The sequence below is a fragment of the Aethalodelphis obliquidens genome, unplaced genomic scaffold, assembly GCF_003676395.1.
Source record: "Aethalodelphis obliquidens isolate GAN/ISIS:26980383/991018 unplaced genomic scaffold, ASM367639v1 scaffold11, whole genome shotgun sequence".
Classification (NCBI taxonomy): Eukaryota; Metazoa; Chordata; class Mammalia; order Artiodactyla; family Delphinidae; genus Aethalodelphis; species Aethalodelphis obliquidens.
In genome coordinates, this window is record NW_020837955.1 from 36,233,660 (window position 1) to 36,259,598 (window position 25,939).

Sequence of the window (25,939 nt, forward strand, 5' to 3'; positions counted from 1 at the left end):
TGGCCCTGGCTCCAGCTGCTGGGATTCCGTCCCGCATCACCTGGCCCTGCTCCATGGCTCCGGCTCCGGCTTCCTCGTCTACATTTCCTCTCCCCTGTTGTCATTCTCTACTCCGCGTAAGGGCTGTCTCCCAGATATTCTGCTGCTTCCCTGCTCTTAAATCTCTGATGCTCCCCATGCCTTGGAAAACAGCCAGTTCTTGGCCTGACGTTTGAGGCCTTCTGCTAGCTGGCTTGGGCCCGAGTGAATGGCCCACAGGCCACCGGCTGCCCCGGTGAATGGCCCACAGGCCCCTATTCAATGCTGCTCCCGTCTCGACCACACTCTGTTTTGCAGAACCCAGACCGAACTCTGCGGGTGCTGGGGAGAGGCTGCCTGCATGCCTTCACTCAGGAATGGTTTTGTTCTTTTCTTCCTGAAATAATTTCCAACTTACGGAAAAGTTGCGAGAGTCGTACAAAGACTTCCCTACTCCCTTTGCCCAAGTTCCTGAATTATCGCCATTTTACCTCAAGTGCTGTCATCCCCTCTTTATATGTGTACATATGGATGGAGATACAGATATATATCCATTATCATCGCTCTTTTTCTGAATCATTTGAGAGCAAGTTGCAAACACGAAGGTGTCCCCATCCAGACAAACACTCCAGTGATCATTTCCCCCAAGCAAGGTCCCTCTCCAGCACAACGCGATACAGCCATCCAGTTGGGAAATCGATAGGATATGTCACGGCATCAGCCAGTCTTCAGAACCCATTCGAATTCATCCACATCGTCCCTTTTCCTACAGATCCAGGGTCCAGCCCAAAGGCACGTGTCACACCCTAAGTATGTCCGCAGACTCTCCTTCAGTCTGGAAGAACTCCTCCGTCTCTTGCTGTCTTTCATGACCTTTCAGAGTACAGCTCTTTCATTCTGGGAAGATCCCTCAACCCGTGTCACCTCATGACCAGACTCTGGCTGTCGTTTGGGGCAGGGATCCCATAGAAGTGACATAGGGTGAGGACCACCCACCGCCAGGGACGTAATCCCGGTCAGCCCCTGGCCACGTCGGTGCCCACCGGGTTTCTCCACCTTTAAGTCACCATTTCCCCCTTTGTAATCTATCAGTATCTGGTGGGAAGGTACTCCAAGACCACACCACTGCCCTTCACTTCTTTAAACCTCCATCCACCTCCCTTAGTGTCCTTCGACGGCTCCTGCCGGAATTCACCACCACTCTGATGGTTTTTAAATGGCGGATTTTCAGTTTTCATCGCTTCTTCTACATTTACCAGTTGACATTGTACTGTAAAGAGGAACTTTCCCTCCCCCGCATTTATGTATCTGTTGGTGTTTTTATATCTATATGGACTCGTGGATTATTACTTTACTCAATGGATTTTAATCTATTACTATCTGTATTTTTTTTTTTTTTTTGATGTCCAAATAGTCCCAGATGTGACCAGTGGCAGCCTCTTTAAGTGGTTCTGATGTCCTTTTGACGTGACCCCTTTCAGCAGACATAGCTGGGAAATAGGTGTGTGTAATGTGTACACGCACACACCCCTTTCTATCTATAGCTAGTGTTTGTCTGATATGTCTGATTGCAGCCCAGCCCTGAGAGTTCTTTCAAGCTTCATCACCTTTGTATATTCTATGCAAGTCTTCCCTGACTGTGAGAACCTGCTCCCTTTATCCCTGATGAGTTTATTTTTCTGCTAATCTCCCGGTGGGTAACAGTTTCCTTAAGACACCAGTCTCCTCCTCTGTGCCAGTGTGGCCCCTGTCCCTTCTCCGGTACCCCTTCCTTCCTGTCCAAGGGAAGGGAAGCGAAGCCTAGTGGCTTTCCACCCAAACCATCAGGGAGAGAGGGAGGGAGAAGCATTTTTCACCGAGAAAGCCCTTTGCACATGTCTGTCTGTTGAAGCACTCGACTTGCTTCATCCCCTCACAGGCCCTTCCCAGATCACCCCGGCCTGAAAGGAGCCCATTTTTCTGCGGCAGCTTGTTTTGCTATTACCGCCCTTCACAGTTTTCCTTGAGTTAGACTTTCAACTTGCCTTGCTCTCCAGCAGCCTGTCCACCCTGAAGCGTGGGATCCCCATCTTTTTAAAACTACTTTATTGAGGTGTGATTGACATATAAAAAGCTGTACATATTTAATGTATACAATTCGATGAGTTTGGGGATAAGTATACATCTGTGAAACCAGCACCACCATCAAGGCCATAAACATATCCATCACCTCCCAAAGTTTCCTCCCACCCCGTTACTATTACTGTTATTGTTATTATTAATTTGATCCTGATTTAATTTATCTTGGTGCTGGCCACAGAGCTCTTGCTGTGCACGGGTCTTATGTGTAGAACTGAAGGTGTTGGCTTTTTAGACTAGAATGTGAATATCTTCCTCTTTGAAGCAGAGCTCTCTCTGCCTCGGCCTCTGAAGGAAGGTGACTCATGGCCTTTGGAGAAGCACTTGTTGATACAAGCTTCCCTCCCTGACATTCCAGTGGAAAATCAACCCTTTGCTGGCCTGACTAAATTTATAGTGGGTTGGCCCCAGCAGCTGGTGGAAGCAGCTGGTGGTTAAAATCTCTGACAGATTTTTTTTTTTCCTCTCTGAAAAATATTTCAGTCACCCTAGTCCCAGCACCACAGAATTTGGAAGCCATTTATAGCCTCTTACAGCTGGTCTGAGAAGAATTCCCCTGTGTCCCCAGAAGTCGGCTGTCCCCTATCCTTAGCCATCTGGAGCACGACCAGACCCCTGCGGAGTAAGACAGAAAGATCTTGAGGCTGATGGTACAGTGTGAATTTGACAGCTTTTTTCTTTTAACGATTTCACATAGTTCAATTTAATATATGTGTATACACACATATATGTATATGTAAACGTTATTAAAATTATGTCATATGGGAGGTTTATGACATAATATGGGAGGCTTATCCAGCCTATTAGCTCTTGGTTTGCACACTATTCTAACACCCGTCGTCTGCAGTGCCTTAGAAGCAGAGAGCTGGAAGGCATAAAGTAAAAAAGAGTCAGGTGAGTTGGAAGCAGACGTACTGGCTCACAGCCTGCGAGGGAGGGACCTGACTGAGTTTGCAGAGTCCTTGAGATTGTGCCGTCCAGGGCCTTCCCTTTTAAAGACGGAAAAGTTCAGCTCAGAGGAGTCACCTGGCTGAGATCCCAAGGTGGGGCTGGTCTAGAATCCAGCCCTCTTGGCTTCGTGTACAATTGTTGTTTTAGTGCCGTAGCATACCTCCTCACTTATATCATAGTCGCTCAAGATGCTGATCATGTGTCATTGACAAAGTGCTTAGTTATGTTCAGGATTCTCTGTTCAAAAAAAATCAAGGAAGTGTCTAATATGCTTTGAAAATTAGTTCCATCCCAAAGAGTTCAAATGAAAATGCCATCCTGTAGAATATGCGAGCAGATACTGGTTATCTAAAAAATTCTCCACCAGGACCTTATTTTCCCCACGGGTGCCTGTTGAGTGAGACATGGCTGGGTTTCTGTCCTGAGATGAGGCTGACGAGCCTGGGTCCTCCCTGGGGGAACGTGTGAGTGTAAAAGTGGGGGAAAGACGGCGTTGCTCTGCTTGTCCCGTCTCTTGAAACTTTCACTGAACTATGAATTGAAAATTTTCCTTAAAATTTTCCAAAATTTTCCTTAAAAATGCTTTCTTATTTCTTTTGCTTATAAAAGCAGTATGTGTTCAGAATAGAACTAGAACATAGAGATAAATTCAATGAAGAAGAAAAAAACACTCATAACTTTACTACTGGAAGAATTACCATTAATACCTTGGCGTTCATTCACTCTGTTGCTCGCTTCCTATGTGGGTGTTTGCACATACATGCATGTGTACACATATACACACACATGCGTATATATCGATACACGCATGCACATAAAGTCTGGATCATGTTGCCGATAGTGTTTTAACCTAGTTTCAGTTAATAATGGATCCTTTACCTCTGGATACATGGAGAGCTACTTTCTTTTTTTTACTATTTATTTTTTAATTATTTATGTTTTTTACCTTCTTTTTTTAAAATGGTTGCAAATGAGTCCATTCTGTGGACATGCTTTAACTTGATTAACTGTCCCCTAGTGTGGGACATTTTGGTTGTTTCCATTTTTTTTTTGCTATTGTGGTCACAGCTATGGTCAGCATCTTTGCTCACACCCTTAATCATCTCCTTAGAATAAATTCTTGGAAGTAGAATGGCTGTGTCAAAGAAAACAAAGTCTTTTACGGCTTTCGATCTGTGTTGCCAGAACTCCTGGGCCACATTTTTCCGCTCAGGCTTTATGACTTTAGAAAGTCGATATTGCCTGTGGTTTAGGATTCTCCAAATCGTGATCCAGCAGAGACACCCGGAGTCCCTGCCGGCCCCCTCCTCCAGGCTCGCCCCTTGCTTCACTTCACGCTGTGCCCATTTCTCTCTGGCTCCTTGGGTGTGGTCGTTACAGGGCTCCAGGGTCACGTTCTGGGGGATTTGGGTTAGTGGATGGGAACCATGGAGGAAGAAGGAAGCGTCACAAGACCCATGGGAATAAATAGAAAGGTGTGGGCACAAACGTGTGCTAGTCCGGTCATATTTAGAACACAGTTTTGGGAAGTTCGCCCTGGGCCTCCCTGCCTGTCTTTCGTCTCGATGCCCAGGGCAGTACTTTGTGGCTGAATATTTGATAGAGGCTTTGGGCTGATTCTTCAGCTTAGGATCAAGTCCCAGTCCCTCGACCTGGCCTTGTGATCTGGTTCCTGTCCACCTGTCCCCTTCCTGGTTGTTTTGATCTGCGTTCCAGCTGCAGTGGCCTTTCTGCATTCCTCCAGAATGCCAGTCTCCTTCCTGATCTGGGGCTTTCAGATGTGTGGTTCCCTGTGCTGGGGGCACTCTTCCTTCCCTTACTCTTCAACCTTTGGGACATAGCCTAGTGGGGTGGTTAAGAACATGGCTTCTGGGGTCTGGTTTGGGTTTGTATCCTCTTACCGGTTGTGCAACCTTGGACAAATTCCTCAACTTCTCTGTGCCTTAGTTTCCTCATCTGTAAAATGGGAATAATGATAGCACCGACCTCGCAGGGCTGTTGTGAGGATCGCCATATGGTGATATCTGTAAGTGCTGAGATCCTGGCACACAGCAAGTGTCAGCACATATTCGCTATCACTGAGCTGGTGACTGGCCTCAGCTTACAATTGTACGAAGACATTTTTCCTGACCCCCACTCCCACTGGGACCTCCTAGTTTATGCTTTCTTAGCCATCTGTACCTTTCCTTCTTAGCAGTTACAACAGTTATTACTGGATAAATAAGCATTTTTTTAAAAATGTTTGACTGTTTCCTGAGACTGTAAGCTCCATGAGGGCAGGGACCACCTCTTTCCTGCTCACCACATAGAGTTGTTGTTCAATCAATATCTGCTCAAGGAATGAAGATAATTGTCTCATTACTGACTGCCCCAGAGCTGAGTTCATCAGAAGGAAGAACTCTTGACTCTCCCCGATAAACTGAGACATAACTGATCATGAAAGGGGTTTCCCAGCAGAGTAAGCAGATGTGTGTGACCAGAGACAGTGTCTGGTGACCTGTGTCCCTCCAAACTTTCAAATCCAGCCTGCTCTTGGAGGTTGTCAAATGCTGACTTTCCCAGTGGATGAAGGACCAGTGTAGTTTTTAATTTCTATCTCACTGTAGGTCAAAACTTGAAAATGTAATTAAGTGAATTACTAGAGAATGAAACAAAACTCAAGGCCAGGGTTTCTCGACCTTGGCACTGCTGACATTTGGGGCCAGATAATTCTTTGTTGTGAGTCTGTCCTGTGCACTGTAGGATGTTTAGCACCATTCCTGGCCTCTACCTACTAGATGCCAGTAGCGCCCGCCCCCTCCAGCTGTGACAACCAAAAATGTCTTTAGATGTTGCCACATGTCCCCAGGGGGCAAAAATCACCCCTGCCTGACAACCACCCATCAAGACCTACAAAACACAAGCCGTGACTTACATTATTAGCGTCAACAGACAAAATGGCTCTATCGTGTTGCTCTAAAGGTTTCTAAACCCTAACCCCAGGTGTCTGTGCTGTCTCATCGTGGAGCAGTAAACAGTAAACCAGCCCCCTCCGTGGGCTACACCTGGAGCAACACTGGCCCCTTCCTCTATGAAAAGGGAAACTGAGGCCCTGCTTAGGGCCCAGATAAAATGTGCTGTTGAAACATATTTAAGACATTCAGGAACATTTCTGAGCCTTGGTTTTTTTCCTTCCCTCAGTTCACCTGTAGTGGATGATGTCATCGAACCAGCTGCCCTTGAAGACCTGGAAAACCCTCTCTTAGCTGCCTTCTCCCCCCACGGTGATGTCAGTGGCTGGGTGTCCCCGGATTTGACAGCCCAGAGGTATGGTGGCGGTGGTGCCCACGGCGGATGGCGGGACCCCCGGGCCCGGCCCCTGAGGCTGCCTCCTGTCCTCCGTCCCATCTTCTGTCCCGCAGTTCCCCCCCAGACCCAACACACACACAGGTGTACTCGCTCTCCTGCACAGGGCTGGGCCTCTTCTTAGGGCCGCCGGAATTACCTGAGGGGGCACCAGAAAGACACCCCCCGCCCCTCTGCTCTATTTAAAATAGCAGCCCTCCAGGAGCGATATTGTGCTCTTTATACGTTTCCAGGGAATGACTTAGCCGCCTCTGGCTTCCCGGGACACGCGCTGGGTCAGCCACTTGTTTTCTCTGTCTTTGGGGAAGGGAAGAGGCATCAGCACACGGGGAAGGGGACCAGGTGCCGCGCCTTGCTCGGCAGACCGGCCTGGGCGGCGGGGGAGGGGCTTTATCCTGCCTCATGTTCTGCCCGTGCACCCTCCCCCTGCCCTGCGTGCCCCGAACGCCGCACACCCATCGCTGCTCTCCATGTGCGGCGTGTACATCGGGCTTCGCCCCGGACTCAGAGGGTGCGGATTTGACCTGTGGTTTATTTAAACCAGGCTTGCTCACAGCCAGCCTTGGGACTCGGCTCATACGCCTGTACACACACACACACACACACACACACACAAGCTCTCTCTCTGCACACGTCTATATGTGTCTCTCTATATTTATATAACATATATACACACACACAATTTCTCTCTCTACATACATCTATATGTGTCTCTCTGTATATTTATATAACGTATATATATACACACAATCTCGCTACACATGTCTATATATGTCTCTATATTTATATAACATATATATACACACACACGCAATCTCTCTCTACACACGTCTATATGTCTCTATATTTATTTAATGTGTACATACACACACACATATACACAGTCTCTCTACCCACGTCTGTATATGTGTATATTTATATAACATACACACACACACACAGTCTCTTTCTCTACACACGTCTGTATGTGTCTCTCTCTATATTTATATAACATATGTACATACACACACACACAATCTCTCTACACACATCTATAATGTCTCTATATTTATATAACATACACACACACAGTCTTTTTCTCTACACACGTCTATATTTGTCTCTCTATAGTTATATAACACACACACACACAGTCTCTTTCTCTACACACGTCTATATGTGTCTCTCTCTATTCATATAACATACACACACACACATTTTAGTTGTATTTGTATTAGTAAAACAGCTGCTTTTTGCCAGATGGTGCATGGCACTGGGGAACCATAGTGAACGGGACAGACACTGGGTCCCTTCTCCCCAGGCTGAGACAGGAGCCTCCCTCTGAACTCCTGCAGCCACCCCTCTCCCCCTGTGTCACTGCCCTTCACAGATCCCTGTGAATTACCTGTCTCGAATGCCCTCGCAGGGAGGAACTGAATCCGCTGCGACCTCTGGAATCACAGTACCCAGCCTGGCCCGGGCTGGTCCTTGGGGAAGGGCAGTACACTTGAACGGGGTTAGAGGGAAGACGGGGGTGAGTCTCCTTGTCTGCCTGCTTGGGGGCCAGTGTGCGCTAACCACCCCCAAAGTTGGCCCTCTTGGGGGACAGGCGGTCCATTCTTGCCCCGTCCCCGCTGTCCTGCTGGGACAGCGTCGAGAGGCCTCTTCGTAAACTGGGAGGAGCTTTGCCTGGTGGAGGAGAAGTGTGAGGGCAGGGCTGACACAGCAGGAAGCTCCAGGTCAGAAACAGATGCTCTAAGGCAGCTGCACGTTGACGTCGAATTCCGAGTGTTTCTGTTACAGGTGGGAGTCAACCATAGTGCTTACGTATGAGTTTAACTTCTTAAAAGAGGCATCCTAGCTGGGCAACAAGGCCCTCAGCACACAAGGAGCGTGCAGAAGCTTCCAGGGTGAAGTCGGGCATCCCTTTCCGTCCTTGTGCTCGGCCTCCTCCCCTCCCCCATGGCCCTTCCCTGACCCCCACCGTTGTAGCAAGGCCAAGGGACTTCCAGCTGCAGCCAGAGAGGCTCAGCCTCCCTTAGGGAAAGGAGTGGGGCTGAGATCATCCTCATCCAGTGCTCGAGGGACGCCAAGGGGCCGTGGGAGCAGAGGATACAGGAGGACTTGGCTGGGTGACTCAGGAGAACTAATGTCCACCGGGGGGTTGTTACTGACGCTTCTGAAGTTAGCGCCTCAACCCGAGACTGTGTATTTTGAATGACCTGTCCCAGGCCCCACAGTAGTCCCGTGATGCCTGCTCTTTAAGCTCCCACTAGGGCACTTCCTGTGCTCCAGGCACCATGCGGGGTGTATCTCCGTAAATCCTCACAACAGCCCCAGCAGGCAGGGGGTTCTGTTACGACTGCTGTGTTACAGGTGAGCAGACAAAGGCTCAGAGACACGTGGCTAGTGAGTGGCAGAGCTGGGGTTTGAAGCAGGTCCAGCTTGGCTACCAAACCTGGTTCTGAGCTTCTCCACTGGCTGCAGGGAGCCGGGTTCCCCCTTCCCCCCACGCCACGGGGTCCCGCCTACATCACTGGCCTCTCAAGTCCGAGAAAGACATGAGTAAAGAAGTTGTGTCACCTGTGACCATGACCGAGAGTGATCACAGGATGCAGGAAGGGACCGGTGGCTGAGTACTGAGTTCATCAGTGCTGAGAGCTTGGCCAGCTCTCTGGCTTTATTTTCCAGTGGAAAGACTCAGTAGATCTCAATGCCGAATGAGCAATTTTGGTGCCTTGCCAGTGTGATTGGACCTTTGTCCGGAGCTGTATTGTCCTATTTTTACTGGAAATTGGTGGGAAGGAGGTAGTTCTGGTAGGAGCAGAGATTGGTCTGGCTTTGGTTACCAACTCTGTCTACAAAATACGGTCGATCTGAGTTATTTGCAGATTCCGTGTTTGTGAGTTTGCTTCCTCGCTGAGATTTATTTGTAACCCCAAGACTGATACTCATGACTCTTTCATGGTCATTTGTGAACACATGCAGAGCAGCAAAAAATTTCAGTCACCTGACGAGCATGCTCCCAGCTGAAGTGGAGCAAGGCGACCTCTGGCTTCTTGCCACAGCTCTCGTATTCTGAAAAGTGTCCTTTCACAGTATAGTTAGTGCCGTGCTTTTTGTGATTTTGTTGATGATTTTGCTGTTTAAAATAGTCCCCAAGCACAGTGCTGTCCAGTGTTTCAAAGTGCAAGAAGGCTGTGATGTACCTGATGTAGAAAATACTTGTTAGATAAGCTTCGTTTGGGTGTGAGTTACAGTGCTGCCTACTGTAAATTCAGTGTTAAGGAATCAATTGTATATTAAATAAGATGTTTTTAAATAGAAACTCACATAAAGCAAGATTATGTTTTGATCGGTTGACAAAATTATGGGGACCAGTGGCTTGCAGGAACCTAACCGTAGATTTCCTCTAGGAGCAATGGTTTAGTGTCTGCTAATTCAGTGTCCAGGCTGACTTTATAGAACATAGTTACTGTGAATAAAGAGAAGCAACTGTACTTAACCTTGCTGCTCTGTGGGAGTGACTAAGAAGGGCATTCTGGGTGTGTGCTGGTGGCTTTTTAGACCTCAGAAATGACCCTGCCTCCCCACCCCATCTGTCTTAGTCTGTTCCTGCTGCTATAACAAAATACCACAGGCTGGGTGGCTTATACACAGCAGAAATTATTGCTCACAGCTCTGGAGGCTGGAAATCCATGATCAGGGTGCCAGCGTGGCTGAGTGAAGGCCCTCTTCCTGGTTGCACACCTCTTCTTGTGCTCTTACGTGATGGAAAGGTCTGGGGAGCTCTGCAGGGTCTCTTTTATAAAGTCAGTAGTCCCATCACGAGGGCTCCAGCCTCATGATCTAATCACCTGCTAAAGGCCCCACCTCCTAATACCATCGCCTTGGCACTGGGACTTCCACATAGGAATTTGGGGGGACACAAACATTCAGATCATAGCATCACCCAAGGATCCCCCCCTCCACTTCCTGTTCAGAGCAGGGACAGGAGAGGCAGGGGGAGAGGTGAGGAGAGACGGGGAAGGAACAAACCTGGGCAGAGGGCAGCCTGCAACATCCTCTAGAGGTTTGCTGCCCTGCAGAAGCAGGGTTGGTACCTTAAATTAAAAAATTAATTTAAATTAAAATAAAAATATGTTAAAAAATTGTTAAAACAAGAAACGTGGGGCTGGAGCATTTTCTTTAAGCCACCAGAGAGAAAGCAGAGCAGGACTCTCTCCCTCCTTTCTGCCGCTACTAATTCTTTGGTACTGATCCTTCCCTTTCAACTCTTCTTTCTGAACAAGAACAAAGAAAGAAGCTACCCCCGTCCCTGCAGCAATTCTCAAATAAAATGAAAGGGATTTTGACGCTCCCCTTCTGTCCAGTTAAAGCCACTGGACGACATCAAACTTGCTCCCTCTTCGGGAAACAGCCCCTGAACCCCCTGTAAGTGGTTGAACTTCCCTTTGGCTTTTGACATCCCCAGATGGCACAGAAAGCCGAGCCCAGACCCTCCAGAACATTCTACAAATGACTAGATTGCCCGTGGCCACTTGTACTCCCATCTGTTCAATATTTTCTATTTTTTTTATAAAGCAGCAGAATTGTTTTTCAATTGGAACCTTCCAGCTCTACTACCATTTGTTAAACAGAGTAAAATGGGGCACCCTGGTTACATCTGGGAACCTTCGGTGCTTTTCCTGTAGTCAGGAATCCAGGCTGAGGGGTCTCTTTAGACCTTGAGGTCTCCCGTGGACACAGCTGGAAAACTACTCACCTGACTCACGTCCATGGGGTCCAAACGTTAGCATGCCTCAAAATAACCCACTTCCAGCCCAGATGGCTGCCCCATCCCCAGAGTGTCTGATTCAGGAGGTCTGAGGAGGCACCCAGGGTTTTGCCTTTTTAACAAGTTCCCGGATGCCGCTGCTACTGCTGGTCTGGAGTCCACAATCGGAGAACCACTGGGTAAAGCAGCGTGTCCAGATGCTCTTCTCCTCACCTGTCTGGCTGTTAATGGCTCCTCAGGGTAGGAAACGCCTGACCCAGCAGCTGGCGGCTGAACTTTCTGACCAAAGAGCCAGGAGTAGGGGATAGCCCCTGCTCAGCGCGATCATCTCACTAGAGTTTCCAAATTCAGAATTTTCCAGAGTTGAAAGCACAGGGAATTCACACTGACTTACAGCTTCTGTTTTTCCTCTTGCTCCAAATCCTGTGGTTTCTTTTGGTTTCATCTGTTTGCACAATACGTTTTTTTTGTCTTTCTGCTATGGGTGTGCGTGGGTGGGTTCAACTGCTTCAGAAAGGTTAGCCGAACCTTGATTTAAGCAAGCGCCTTGTTAAAAACCGAGGGATAAAGTGGGGGCGCTGTTGTTTTAACTTAGAAAAGGGATCACCAGAAAGTCTTCTCTGAATAACCGAATTCCTTTGTACCATTTAAAAGGCACATGTTGAATGAAGGTACGTGCTCATGAGATAGAGTTACATAACCAGTACCTGGCAGGCTGAGCCAGTTGGGATGCGCCTATATATCTGTTCAGAACCTTTGCGTTTCCAGCGTCCAGGTGGCTACTGTTAGGTTGAAGCACAGGAATCGCCACATTGGCAATTGTCAAAATATTGACAGCTTCGTAGGGTTCAAACTAGCACAGGATTTTGTTCGTGGCTTGGTTTTTCATGGTTCTGGAGTTGCTTTATGTAGGTTATACCTTTATGTAGGTTGTACCTTATAGTAGGTAGGTTTGACTTTCTGGATAAATAGTTAAATCTTGGATATCTGAGATCAGTTTCCTTTTGTCCTCGGTATCCTCAGCTCTGCATTCTCTGTTACCAAGGACCGTCAAGGCACGCAAGGAATCTTGCACCTGGGAAGAGGATGCAAGGAACTGGGAGAGACAGTGGTGGGAATCAATGTGCTGGATGACCCAACCCAGATCAAAGCCTCGTGTAGTTTTGGGATGGTATTTATGACTTTTCCTTTAGTTAATATTTTCCTTCCTGATTAAGTTTTGCGTCTGCCAAGCTTAAAAGTCATCTCTGTCCTCTGAGCACAGACTCGCTCTGTGAAAAGGGTATGAGTGTGCTGGGAAGGAACCGACAAGCCTGTTCAGGGTTAACTGTGCAGAGCCAGCCTACGGCCAGACATCTGAAGGTCGGTGGCATTTATACTCTCAAGTGGGCTGCTCTTCACAGGCTGGAATATCTCCCTCGCGACTAGAGATCACCTGATGTGCCTGTCTTGAGTTGCCAGCCAGTTTGCCAGCCTCTCCGGGCACTTTCTGATTCAGGCTTTGTTGCTTCTCGGCGGCTGCATCTCGGAGGAGGGTGATGCAGGATCTCCCATCTCGGAGACTCCTCTTATCAAACCCCAGGCCTCGGTGGGACTGATGATCCGGTGCTCCTGTCGACCGAACGTAGCTCTCCAAACCAGCAATTTCAAAGCGCTTTTCTTTCTCTGGCTTGCATCTCACTTTCAGCCTGAGCTGAGTCTTTGGCCTTAGCTCTTGCCCTATTACGTGATCGTGCGCACTTGGGGATTCAGGAAGAAAAAAATCAAGGGGGCCTGTGAGGAAGGGCTATTGTGTTAATACCTTCCAGATGGTGATGTGAAATAGGAGATAAGATGCTCTCGCCCATCTGGCCCGACAGGACGTGATATGCTCGGCTTGTATCTTGGGGGCCGTTATCACACTCCCATGACAGCCAGGGTCACTCTGGTGTTTGTCCTTAGACAGGGGCTTAATTTGGCAACTCTCTCCGATCTCTGAAATGAAACCTGCTATCAGTTCAGTGGGGGATCCGCCAAGAAGGACTCAAAAGCCCTGAACAGGGTGTCAAGAGACAACAGCTGGTGACGGCATCTCACTACAGCTGGGCTTGGAGGACTGTCGGGCTGAGTGCCAGCCCTGAAGCAGCATGCTCTGTGTTTCTCAGGTCTCGTGTGGGTGGCGACTGCATCCAAACAGTTAATGGGACCAGTTGTTGTTAGTGACGACCTTGGTGAGGTACTGAATCAGGGATGGCAAACTCTGACCCGTTAGTAGTGGTTCCTTAGGGATCTGTGTTGAGAAGGATTCAGAGGTCTTGTCCAGCTGGGCCTCGCAGGAAAGAATGCCTTGATCGACATGCCATTTCTGTCTGCTGAAAGTATGGTGAGTTTATTTGCCCTTTTTTTTGGTCAGCTCTTCCCTTAAAAAATAAAAGGCTTAAATTAAATCAACATTTCCTTCATCTTCCAAAAATACAAATACTTTACATGAATTTGAATTCAGCTTCTTTGTTATTCCATAAGAGACACTGATTAACTCCTTACATGGGAAAAGGGATTAGTGGACTTTTACAACTAGAAGGGTCTTTGCAGCCCTATTCCTGGCCCATTTTATAGGGGAGGAGATCAAGGGCAAGTGAATGTAAGTGCCTTGCAGAAGCCAACTGAGGGGAATTCCTTGGCGGTCCAGGGGTTAGGACTCCGCGCTTCCAGTGCCGGGGGCACGGGTTCGAACTCTGGTCGGGAAACTAAGATCCCACATGCCACGTGGCATGGCCAAAAAGAAAAAAAAGAAACCAACTGAGAATGCAGATGTGGACCCCATCTCAGACCTCTGCCCCGCTCTGTGCTGGGCTTGACAGCTGCCCATGGGTTCCCACTGAGGGCTGGGAGTGGTACTGGGCATTGGAAAGGGCCCGACTCCCTGAGAATAACGTCTCTAAGACAAGTCACTGCTGCTCACGGGAGACTTGAGTGGACAGGAGCTGGCAAGGGAGGCCGACCTGGTTATCTGCTCCAGCAACAAGGCCCTCTGGCAGCTCAGGGGGCCTTGGAGGGGCCCTATGGAAGCTTCCCCTCGGGGTCTGGAACGAGGGCTGACTTCATGGGCATGTGACCTGGGCAGTCGCCCAGGGCCCTGTGCTCAGAAGGGCCCCGTGCTCGGTTCAGCACGCTGCTGTCGTCACCCTCCTGAAATTCTTATATTTTAGGCACACGGGGCCTTGCGTTTCCACTTTGCTTTCATTTGCATTCCTGCAGCTTATGTTGCTGGTCCCACCTCAAGACGGTTGGACTCTGAGATTCCAAGAAGATAGGACAGTTGTCCCATTGTCGGTGGCCTGCATGTTTGGGAGGCCGGGGGCGGGAGGGAAGGAGCTGCCATGTGTTGCACACTTGTTCCGGGCCAGGCCCCGTGCTGGGGGCTGGAGAGACCACAGTGGCTGAGTCTCTAGTAGGAGAAGAGGACGTGTTAGCAGAAAACGACAGCATATGCAGAAGCCAGGCCCAGTTCAGCCTGGCAATGCAGGGTGGGCATCGTTACCCCTGCCGGGGACGGGGGGAGCTTCCTTGTTTGGGTGACACTGCAGGATGATTATGGGGTGGGCTAGGAGGGGGCCTGAGAGAGGTAGGTGGGGATTCAGGGGCAGGGTCTGCTTGAGCAAAGACACAGAGGCAAAAAACTGCCAGGAGCCCCTGGAGACTGGCTTGGTGGGGTCAGGGCAACAGGAGGACAAACCCGGGAGGGGACAGAGCTGGGTTCCGGGAGCCCCAGCTTGCGAGGTCTGGGAGTTTCACCTGTATTCCATCAGGTGTAAGGCGTGGAAGGTGGGGGAGGGCTTCAGGCAATGAAAGGACCTGATCAGGGCTTCCCTGGTGGCACAGTGGTTGAGAGTCCGCCTGCCGATGCAGGGGACACGGGTTCGTGCCCCAGTCCAGGAGGATCCCACATGCCACGGAGCGGCTGGGCCTGTGAGCCATGGCCGCTGAGCCTGTGCTTCCGGAACCTGTGCTCCGCAACGGGAGAGGCCACAACAGTGAGAGACCCGCGTACCGCAAAAAAAAAAAAAAAAAAGAAAGGACCTGATCAGAACTCGAGTTGGGACATCCTGGTGTCTGTGTGTGTGTTGGGGGGTGGATGTGCAGGAGCCCTGCTCAGAGAGGCTGCAGGCCTGGACCAGCAGGACAAAGGGGACAGATTCTGGAAGGACAAGGGATGTGACTCAGCATGGAGGGGCGATGATGGGGCGAGAGAACGAGGAGAGTCAAGGACAGTCTCAACTTCTGGTCCAGGGCCTGGACAGCTGGTGGGGCCACTAGCCAAGCTGGGGAGAAATTTGGGGGAGGAGGAGGGTTAGGAGGGGACAGCGGGAGTTCTGTGGGGCCGGGAGGCATCTGTAGGTGCCCGTGTGTCAGAGCTTCGGTCGTGAGTCACTGAAGCTTTCCCTGTTGGGGCCTGACCTCCCCGCCTCTGGGGTTGGACCAAGGGCAGCCTGCAGACCAGGAGGGAGGGGCGCCATCGTTCTTAAAAGAGCTGTTGAGTCATTTGTTTGGTGCCTTCAGCTGATGGGAACAGGCCAGCGCCGGAAGGGTGTGGCCCTGGTGGTCTGGGTGCCAACCAAGTGAAGGGTGGAGGGGGCAGGCATCCGGTCTCCAGGCTGAAGAGCTGAGGGGACCACAGGGTGTTCTCAGGGGTGGGGGGATGCGGTCAGCCTCGAGGCATCCTCGTCACAGTGTGACTGTCACTGTGCTTCCCCGTGGGGTTGGCCTTGTTCTGAGGCCACAGCTCCTCCCTTCTGCCAGGGTTTTCAAAGACAGAAACCTTTCCTTGCACTTTGATGGAGTTGTGTCCACGAACTGTGTCACCTATTCTGTTTGCATTAAATTAAATAAAATCTTCAGGGGGTGTGCAGAGGAAGGGGCTCGGCCAGTGTAATTTCTTTCGAAAGCAAATTTTAGACTAAAGGCTTGAGTTTGTAAGTGGCCTGTTCACTGCTTATGGATAAGAATAAATGTAGCTTTCCAGAGTGTGAAAATGGCTTTCTTAAGGAGCTTAACAGCCCTCCATAGTTTTCATTATTCGTTTGAGTCATCTCTTTACGAAAAATGTTATTTCAGCCACTGTCCATGTTGTGACAAACAGCAGTTTGAACAGCCAAGGCATCGTGCCATCTGTAAACCCACTTCGCACTTTTGCCGGTTCTGCCCACGAGCTCATTGTAATTTTTGTTCACGTGTGGATTGCCTTGCTCTGGGCTTAGCCAGGATCATTACTCTCTGCTCTGTTTTGCTCCTAGTTTCCATGAGGCCCAGGGGAGAAGGTCATGTGGTTCCAGCTCTGTCTCTGCTCCCTGAACCCAGTTTGGTCGTAGCCATTCGGGACTCCCCCCGCCCCGTCCCCGGCTCTCCCTCTGCCTGTCCAAGTGCCCACTGTGGGTGGCCTGGCTGGATGTTGGGCTGCTGGGGTGAATCTGAGAGATAAAGCCCCTGTCCTCAGGGAGTTCGGTCTCCCTCGTGGTCTTCAAGTCCCAGGTGATGGGAGTCACCGAGGAGGAGCTGGGGGCTTCCGGGTATGTGCTAGGGGGTCCGTTAGAAAGCGGGCATGGAGCTGGACCCCAGCTTCGACCTCTGGTTGGGTTTCAGGCTCTCGGTGCTGAGTCACGCAGTGCTAAGGATTCAGAGCCTGGGTTCCCATCCTGGCTCCCCCGCCTACTCGCTGTGTGACCTCGCCTCTCCGAGCCTCGGCTTTGATCTCTGTAAAGTGAGGGTGGTGACATCTGACTCAAAGGCTGTTGTGGCGCTTCCCGAGGTCACGTATGTGAAGCATTTAACACAGGCCCGGACTCACAGGCTCAGGCACCTAGGACAGAGCCAACCCGGACATTTGCACCAGCAGGGGCGAGCTACTGCTGTTTTCGTAGCTGCGGAATAGTGAAGGCCAAGCCAGGACGCGGGCAGCGGAGGAATTGCTGGCCCGGGGAGGAGGGGGGCTTCCAAGGCCAGGAGACAGCAGGGGCAGCCAGTGCTGTGGGAACCTGGGGAGGGGGGCCCGGCTGGTCAGAGCAGAGCAGGTGAGGGTGAGGACTGTGGGGCAAGGCGCGGGGCAGAAGCCCGGCCCTGCAAGACCTGCTGAGAGCTGCGACAGGGATTTGGGGCTAGACTGAGAGTTCTTTCGCTGTACTGGGTGTGCAGTGCCCGTGGCAGCCGTCCTCCAGGCTGGGAAGCCAGCCTCGCAGGGGACGCGGAGGAGGTGGAGATTAGCAGGACACCCTTGACACGGAAACCTGGAAACCCTAACGTCCTACCTTCCTGCAGTGCGGGAGCTGCCAGCAGGAGCTCACGCCCACAGGGAAGCAATGAGTCCCCAGCATGAGGCTGTGAAACTCGTAACCCCAGATTCGACCTCTGGCTGGGTTTCAGGCTCTCGGTACTGAGTCACACAGTGTGGACAGCAGTGCGGACAGCCGGAGAGGCTGGGAGGGCTAACCCGCCCTGGAAGTCTGTGGACGGCATCTCAAGTCTTGCTTTTGCCAAAGGGGAAGATCAGAACCTCTTTTGAGCTCCAAGCCTGGTGCCTTTTGGCTCCAAGGGTGTGTCTGCAGGTGGCCGTCCTTCCTGCCTTCCCTCCTTTTTTTTTTTTTTTGCGGTAAGCTAGATCCCTCACTGTTGTGGTCTCTCCCGTTGCCGAGCACAGGCTGCAGACGCGCGAGCACAGGCTCCAGACGCGCAGGCTCAGCGGCCATGGCTCACGGGCCCAGCCACTCCGCAGCACGCAGGATCCTCCCGGACCGGGGCACGAACCCGCGTCCCCTGCATCGGCAGGCGGACTCCAAACCACGGAGCCACCAGGGAAGCCCCTGCTTCCTTCCCTCCTGCTGGGGGCCTCCCTGCACTCCCAGCCTTTCCCTGGATGTCCAGCAGGGGGCACTCACCCATTAAACCAGGGACAGGGCTGTGCTCTGGGAATCCTTCCCCAGGGAAGAGGGATCCCGGCAAGTTCCTGGTGCAGGTTCCTTGGTTACACATCAGCCTCTTCACCTTGACTTTTCTCAGCCTCAGAGTTTTGGGGGAAATCCTGGGGAGTTTGCAAAATTGTATTTTAGTTTTCAACTCCCAGAGTTTCACTGCTTATTAAAAAGTGATGAGAAACGATCATATGAAATTCCCTTCCCCCAAACAAAACTCAAACAAGATAACTCAGAGTGTTCTGACACCCGAGCTGCCTGCAGCCTGGGTTCTGCTGCAGCCTAAGGGGGGGGGGGGGCGGAATTCACAGCCTGGCCTGGGGGCTGCTGCACTGGAAGGTGCACCCCGACTGTGTCTAAGCAGAGGCCTGGGGAACCCGGTGGGGAGCCTGGGGCAGCAGTGTGCTGGGTCTTTAAATACCCAACGCCATGTGCGTGACTGGGTTGGGAGGGGTGAGCGGGCCTGATGAATGTGCCATAAAGGAGCCGAGTTCCGCTGGGAATAATTCTCCCTTTGTGTCCCCAGCACCCACCCAGCTGCTGCCCGTGCGGATCTCACTCCCCCGGCCTCAGAACACACATCTCTGCCTTCCGCCCCAGCTGGTGATGGACACGCATCTTTGCCTTCCACTCCAGCTGGTGATGGAGTCGAAGCTTCCATTCCCTCCTGCCAAGGTCTAGCCAAGGACTTAAGCAGGTATTGTACAAAGCTCTCCTTCCAAGCCGCTGGCCCCAGAGAGGAGGGGCCTGGTGGTCTCTGTCCCTTAGGCCCTGGGGAGCTGCATTTAGGATGGCGCCAAGAAGGCGTTGACAGTTTGGACCCGTGATGCCACGTGTGATTGTTTGGGCTGTAGTTGATCTGAAGTTTATCCATGCTAGCAAGCTCTCCATGTAACAAAGGGGACGTCCTGTGTGAGTATTGGTGTATTACTTGGCGTTCTCCAGAGAAACAGAACCAGTGGGATATATATACACATATACAGGCATAATTTGTTTTATTGCACTTTGCAGATGTTGAGTTTTTTACAAATTGAAGGCTTGTGGCAACCCTGAATTGAGCAAGTCTGTTGGCTCCATTTTCCCGACATTTGCTCCCGTCGTGTCTCTGTGTCACATTTTGAGAATTCTCGCAATATTTCAGACTTTCTCATTAGTATATTTGTCATGGTGATCTGTGATCGGTGATCTTTGATGTTACTATTGCAAAAAGATTATGACTCACTGAAGGCTCAGATGACGGTTAGCATTTGTTAGCAATAAAGTATTTTTTAATTAAGGTATGTACAATGGTTTCTTTAGACATAATACGATTGCACACAATAGTCTACAGTATAGTGTAAAAGTAACTTTTATATGCATTGGGAAACCAAAAACTTCGTGTGACTCACTTTATTGTGATATTCGCTTTATTGTGGTGGCCTGGAACCATACTTGTATTACCTCGGAGGTCTGCCTGTTTAGAGAGAAATTTATTTGAAGGAATTGGCTCATGAAAATGTGGAGACTGGCAAATCCAAAAACTGCAATGCAGGCCAACAGGCTGGAGGCCTGGGGACGAACTGATGCTGTAGCTGGAGTCCAAAGGCCGTCTGCTGGCAGAACTCCCTCTTCCTTGGGGGACCTCAGTCTTTGTCTCTTAAAGCCTTCAACTGAGTGGGCGAGGCTCACCCACAGTATGGGGGGTAATCTGCTTTACTTAAAGTCTACTGATTTAAATGTTACTCTCATCTAAAAAAATACCTTCACAGCAACATCTACACTGACCAGATATCTGAGTACAATGGCCAAGACAGCACTTAAAATTAATCATCACAGCAAGTATTCAGAACTCCTGTTTCTATGCAAACGGCTGGTTCTGATTAGAAACTATTCTGCTTAGCTATTAAGTCCTCTACAGAGCATTTTCAGATAGTCTTTTCTTGTGGAGAGCTAAACACACCTGGGTGTGTTGAGAAGGGGAAGCCCGTGGCCTCAGAGTCCTGCTACTGGGGAGGCACAGAGGTGCCCAAAGCTAAGCTGAAGGAGAGAGTGAGAGTACGAGGGGTGGCCAACGCATTGATGATCACCTGCCAAGCCAGTGTCCGGAAGTAACAGAGGAATCAGGGGAGAGGAGGCTCGTTGTGTGCAGATGTGGTTCTAGAACACGCAGTGATGAGGAGGTGGGGATGGAGCTCGACCTGAATCTCTCTTATCTGGACAATACTCCATGGAGCAGACGCTCTTCCTTGCCCATTATCTCTTGAGGTCTGCCTGCCTCTCTGTCGGTCCCTTGTCCCCGAGGGCTTCCGGGGGGAGGCAACTTCTAAGCTGGGAACTGAAGGCTCAGTGGACTTAACTACACACGGGCAGGGGAGGGAACAGCATCTGCAGAAACCTTGAGGAAAGAGAAGGGAGCAAAACTGAAGAGGTCCCGTTGAGGCTGGGGCAGGCAGAGAAGGGAAGGGGGGGGTAGCACAGTGGTCAGGGGCCGGTGGTTGGCACACCGTGGCTCATGGGGGCTTTATTTTTTTTTCTCGGTAGAATTTTATTCGATTAATAAATTTCTTTTAAGAATAGTTTTAGACTTACCAAAAAAAATCAAGACAGTAGTATCAAGAGTACCCATTTACCCAAGCACACAGTTGCCCTACTATTAACCTCTCAACAGTAGCGTGGTTCATTTGATGCAATTCATGAACCAATATTGACACATTGTTATTAACTAAAGTCCACAGTTTATTCCGATTTCCTTACCTTTTCCCTAAGGTCCTTTTTCTGTCCCAGGACCCCATCCAAGATGCGACATGGCATTTAGTCTTTACGTCTCCTTAGCGCCTCTTGGCTGTGACTGTTCCTCAGACTCTCTTGTTCTTGATGACCTTGACAGTTCTGAGGAGGACTGTCAGGTACTTTGTCGAATGTCCCTTAGCTGGGATTCGTCTGATGTTTTCCTCATGATTGGAGTAGAGTTACGGGTTTGGGGAGGAAGATCACAGAGGTAAAGTGCCGTTTTCATCACATCCTATCAAGGCTCCTTACCGTCAACGTGTTTTATGACTGTTCCCGTTGACCTTGATCGCTTGGCTGGGGTCGTGTTTGTCAGATTTCTCCACTGTCAGGTTTCTCTTTTGTCCCCTTTTCCATACTGTCCTCTTTGGAAGGAAGTCACTAGGGGCACATGTCAGGACTGGGGAGTTGTGTCCCCTCTTTTAGGGGGAGTATCTACATAAATTTTTTGGAATTCTTCTGCATGGGAGATTTGTCTCTTCTCCTCCATTTATTAACTTATTCAGTCATTTATTTATATCCGTATGGACTCGCGGGTATCGATTTTATACTTTGGGTTATAATACAATACTACTTTATTTGGTCGCTCAGATTGTTCCAGCTTTTCGGCCATTGGGCCATTGGCTCCTAGGGCTTTATTTGAAGAAAGTCCAGAAGCCCTGAGGCAGGCAGAGATCTGAGCAGATTTGCATTTTTAAAAGATGTCTCCAGCTGCTTGGCAGGGCAGGAGTGGTTTCAGGACTGATCAGGGCCCCCAGACCTTGAGGCTCCCTGTCCTGGCCCAGCGGACTGGACAGGACCAGGGACAGCTGTGGTCCCATCGCCCTAAGTACACCCTCAGCTGTGGCTTCAGGGTGTTGGCCAGCTCCAGTGTCTCTCCATGGCTGCTCTTTTCAACGCGGCTGTCTTTTTCCCTCTGGCGGGTCCTTGGAAGTTTGCGAAGCAAGTTTCGAAAATGTACAAATGAAAATTTCATTTCACTGAAATGGAGGTGGTTATTCGCCAGGTCTGGGCCAGAGTCTGAGGTCCCTGTTGGTCTCATGATTTGGAGATGCATCCTCCATCAGTGCCCATCTCCAGCCAGGCCTCTCTTGTTGGAGCAGTTATGCCCTCTGTGTGTTTTCACCATGCCCAGGTGACTGCAGTGCCCCTGACATCTATGGCTTTGTCTTCCCCTCTTTGGGCTTGGAGGGGAGAGCAGTGGGGCAGTGAGACCTGGTGTCTTAGCAAAGAAAGCCCAGGGCACATCTTATTACAGAATCGACAGATGTTCTGTTCTTGCAAGCATGCTGGGTGACTTCCTGCAGCCTCCCCCTGCTTCTGATGGCTGCTGTGGAAATGATGACATAATCCCACGTTTCCAGTGCAAATGGCTTTTCTCCCGGAGTTTTCCCACCCTCCCCCCTCCCCCATGTCCACTGGTAATCTTTAGGCCACAAGCCTTGGGGAGAACAGATGTGACTTTGAGAGAGTCCGTGGGGAGGAGAGGGGGCTTCGTTTCTCTGCTTCCCAACCCTGGCCGCAGCAAAGGGGGTGTCCTGGGAGGGACACTGTCCACCAAGGTGGCAGAGCTCTGACAGGCCTTCCTCGTTCCTTCAGCCCTGCCGGTCTGTGGCGTTTGTGCTCAGCAGACACCCTGACCTACTAAAGCTGTTTGGAGAGCATTATGTGGCGATTAACTGAGCTTTAAGAGGCTGGAGCCAGACAGGGAATCTGAAGATAAAGAATTTCCAGGAATGCAAGTCGAAAGCCCTCACTCTTGCAAAGGCAGCCACAGCTGACCAGGGGTTTTGGACCTCGGGGGGCTTATGGCAAAGAGCCTGCTGTGTTGGCACGTGGGGCAGGCAGACGTGAACCTCAGCAAACATCAGAGCTGACCTCCCACTCTGCCTGCTGGGGATGGCGGTCCCTAAGGAATCGGTAACTTGGAAACCTGGCCAGCGGCTGCCTGGACGACCCAGAAGGAATGAGACGGGGGAAGCAGCTGAACTTCTTGCAAGGAGGAGCTGGTTCCGTGTTGGTGCAGGAAGGCCAGGGGACAACCACCCTGAGACACACCACCCTGAATGCAGCCTGGGGTCTGGGGAGAGGCAGGTGGCCTGGGCTCACCACGGTTTCTGGTGGGATGTTCGGCCCACCGGGGGCAGCCCTCAAATGCTCCTGTCTCTCTGTCAGCACCTCTCCCAGACTTGAGAGCTTTTCCTGGCGGGAGAGGGAATGAGGAGACCTTCTCCCTGGCCTCTAGGGTGGTACGCTTCTCCTGCCAGCTCAGAGAAGTGAACCCCTCGAGAAATACCGCACATCCTCGCGCACAGCTCAGGGGAGTGAACCCCTCGAGAAATACCGCACATCCTCGCACACAGAGCCAGGCCGTTTGCCCACTCACAGCTCAGTGGTTAATTTCGTAGGTGGGGTCAGGACCATCCTTGGGGTTGCTGATGCTGAGACTCTCTGGTGATGAGATGCTGCACTGAGCAGCCTGGGGTCTCATCTGGCCTCGTTCATCCGTTTATGTGAACACGTTTCATTTCGCTCCCTCTCCTGCCTGTCAGACCCACTTCTTGTGGCAGCCCTGGGCGTGGATGGGTTGCTGAGCATCACAGTCCTGGCGGGACGAGCAGAGGCTGTCTGACCTGGGCCTCCGGCTCTCGGCCAGTCTCATGAACAGGCACCAGTGTTTGGGGGCTGCTGAGCTTCCCAGTGTTTGCAGGCAGGCGTGTCTGGAAGCTCCACCTGGCTGGCTTCAGCCCCAGGAGCACAGCGAGGAAGCCCGTCACTCTGTTCTCCAAACACAGTTCAGTAAATGGTGGCCTCCTCACTCTGGGCGGAGCCAGTACAGAGCAGGCGGGACCCATGACCCCAGCTCTCAAATTCTTTTTTTTTTATTTTAATTTATTTATTATTTTTTATTTTAGGCTGCGTTGGGTCTTCATTGCTGCGCGCGAGCTTTCTCTATTTGCGGTGAGCGGGGGCTACTCTTCGTTGTGGTGCGCGGGCTTCTCATTGTGGTAGCTTCTCTTGTTGCAGGGCATGGGCTCCAGGCGCGCGGGCTTCAGTAGTTGTGGCTCACGGGCTCCAGAGCAGAGTCTCAGGGGCTCAGTAGTTGTGGCACACAGGCTTAGTTGCTCCGCGACATGTGGGATCTTCCCAGACCAGGGCTCGAACCCATGTCTCCTGCACTGGCAGGCGGATTCTTAACCACTGCGCCACCAGGGAAGTCCCAGCCCTCAAATTCTTTTTCCCATTTCTGGGGGGAGACAGAAGGAGAGTGGGCCGCCAGGCAGGGCTCCCCTGGCCCTGCTTATTGGGGTGCAGTTGGGAGATTCCTCCAAAGCTGGAAGGGATTCTGACCTGATTTGGGGTCCAGAGAGGAGCAGGGTGTGCGTGGAGCTTTGAGGGGCCAGTGAAGGCCTGGATGGAAGTCCCCAGCCCAGCTCTGGGGGTGTGGGAGGTGTCAGGGCAGCGTGAGGCCCGGGAGCCTGCCTTCCATTCCCAGTGGTGCCCCGGACCCCATGTTAGGTTGGCTGCCACTTTATAATTTTAGATTTTTGCATTTCAGGAGGGTCTCTGTGTCCCCGGCATTGGGCATTTCGTGGGGCATATGGGGGGCATGGCCTCAGCCCTCCAGGAGCCGACCTGGCCCAAACCTCTGCTTTGTAAGGAGAAACTGGATGCTGGGGGTACTGGGGGGCGGCTACCCTAGTTTGAAAGGGTCAGAGCAGACCCCTCTGGAGGGCGATGTGGACCTCCCAGAAACCAGGGAGCCACACCTTGCTGTCCCCAATGCTAGGGGACCAGAGGCATGTTCCCAGGCTGGACAATTACTGCCCCAGGGAAATGTTGACATAAAGTAGGACCCCTTCATCTTTTTCTGCATTAATGGCTTAAAGAGATGCAAAAAAATGTGAATATACCATACACGTATTCAGCACTGAACTTTTATAAGCCACCAGCCTCTGAAAGCTGTCACGAGACCTGGTGACGCCTCTCGCACATTTTCTTAGGGTCAGAGGGATGGGGCAGGAATTGGGTCAGTCTGCTGTCACGGCAAGATTGTCTTCCCATGGACAGATCAATTCCTAAAACATCCGGGTATTTGGGAAAAATAATCCCTTTTCCTCAGGCACTAAGTTATAAGGTAATTGCATCCAGTGACAGTTAGGCAGGGTGCCTAGTGGGTTACATAGATAGGGTCTATGGGATGGTTATGAAAAGAAGGAAATATATTTAGGGTTTGGTAGCACACATGTGCGCACACACATGCCCCCCCCCACTCACACTCACACTCATTCAGTCACTGCCCTCAGATGTTATGCTAATTAGCTATCAGTAGACGCGCATGGTTGCTATTTCTGGCCCAGCTGTTCTGGATTTCTGTTCTATCACAGAGCCTTGAGTCAGCAGTTCTGGGACTCAGCGCCTGGTTTTCACCGCTCCGCTCATAAGTAGGACAACCCCGTGTCAGGCTCTGTGTCACTGCTAGTCAGGCATGGGAAGACATTTACTCCAGACCAGCTGACAACCGGCCACCTTCCTGAACTGGCCTCTGCTCTGGGGCAGCGGACGTCACAAGGACCCAACGAAGGAAGGGCCACGAGTTTTAGAGCTTCTGCACGTGCTCTTTTGCATTTTCATCTTGGAAGCATTTCCACACTGAACGGCCACTTCGGGGCCACTACAGAGAACCCTCTCTCAGTCCAGATGGGTGGAACCTGCAGTTCTCAACCTGTTTCTCCAATCTGGCTTCAGAAACCAGCTTCACTGTCCATTTTGACAGCTGGGAGATTCCATCTCTGTTTACACTTGAATGTTCTCTTTAAAAGGTCTCTTATTCCTGGTAACCTCTAAAACCAGTAGGCTTAAGCTCTAGAGGAACTCAATAGATTAACACAACAGTCAAATCAAATACAATATTTTAGCTCTTTTAACAAGGACTGAAATGTTTTCATAGTGCTTTTGCAATTTTCTGTTCTTCTTGGAAACAGTTCTCCGAGAGGAAAGATGGATTTCACTGGTTACGTTTTTGACCCCAGTCAGTCGGTTC

At 50.8% G+C, this 25,939-nt stretch overlaps 1 protein-coding gene across 16 annotated transcripts in view; it reads left to right on the plus strand.

The window, feature by feature from the left end:
• The window catches only part of TACC2 (transforming acidic coiled-coil containing protein 2), a 184,500-nt gene that overhangs the window by 75,756 nt on the left and 82,805 nt on the right, over positions 1 to 25,939 (plus strand). For 12 of the 16 annotated variants that reach the window (XM_027112815.1, XM_027112830.1, XM_027112829.1 and 9 more), the window contains 2 exons: positions 6,268 to 6,393; positions 18,656 to 18,826. In XM_027112815.1, coding sequence (XP_026968616.1) covers positions 6,268 to 6,393; positions 18,656 to 18,826 — 297 coding nt within the window. The remainder of the gene's footprint in view (positions 1 to 6,267; positions 6,394 to 18,655; positions 18,827 to 25,939) is intronic. The other 4 variants (XM_027112831.1, XM_027112824.1, XM_027112825.1 and 1 more) reach the window with 1 other exon arrangement.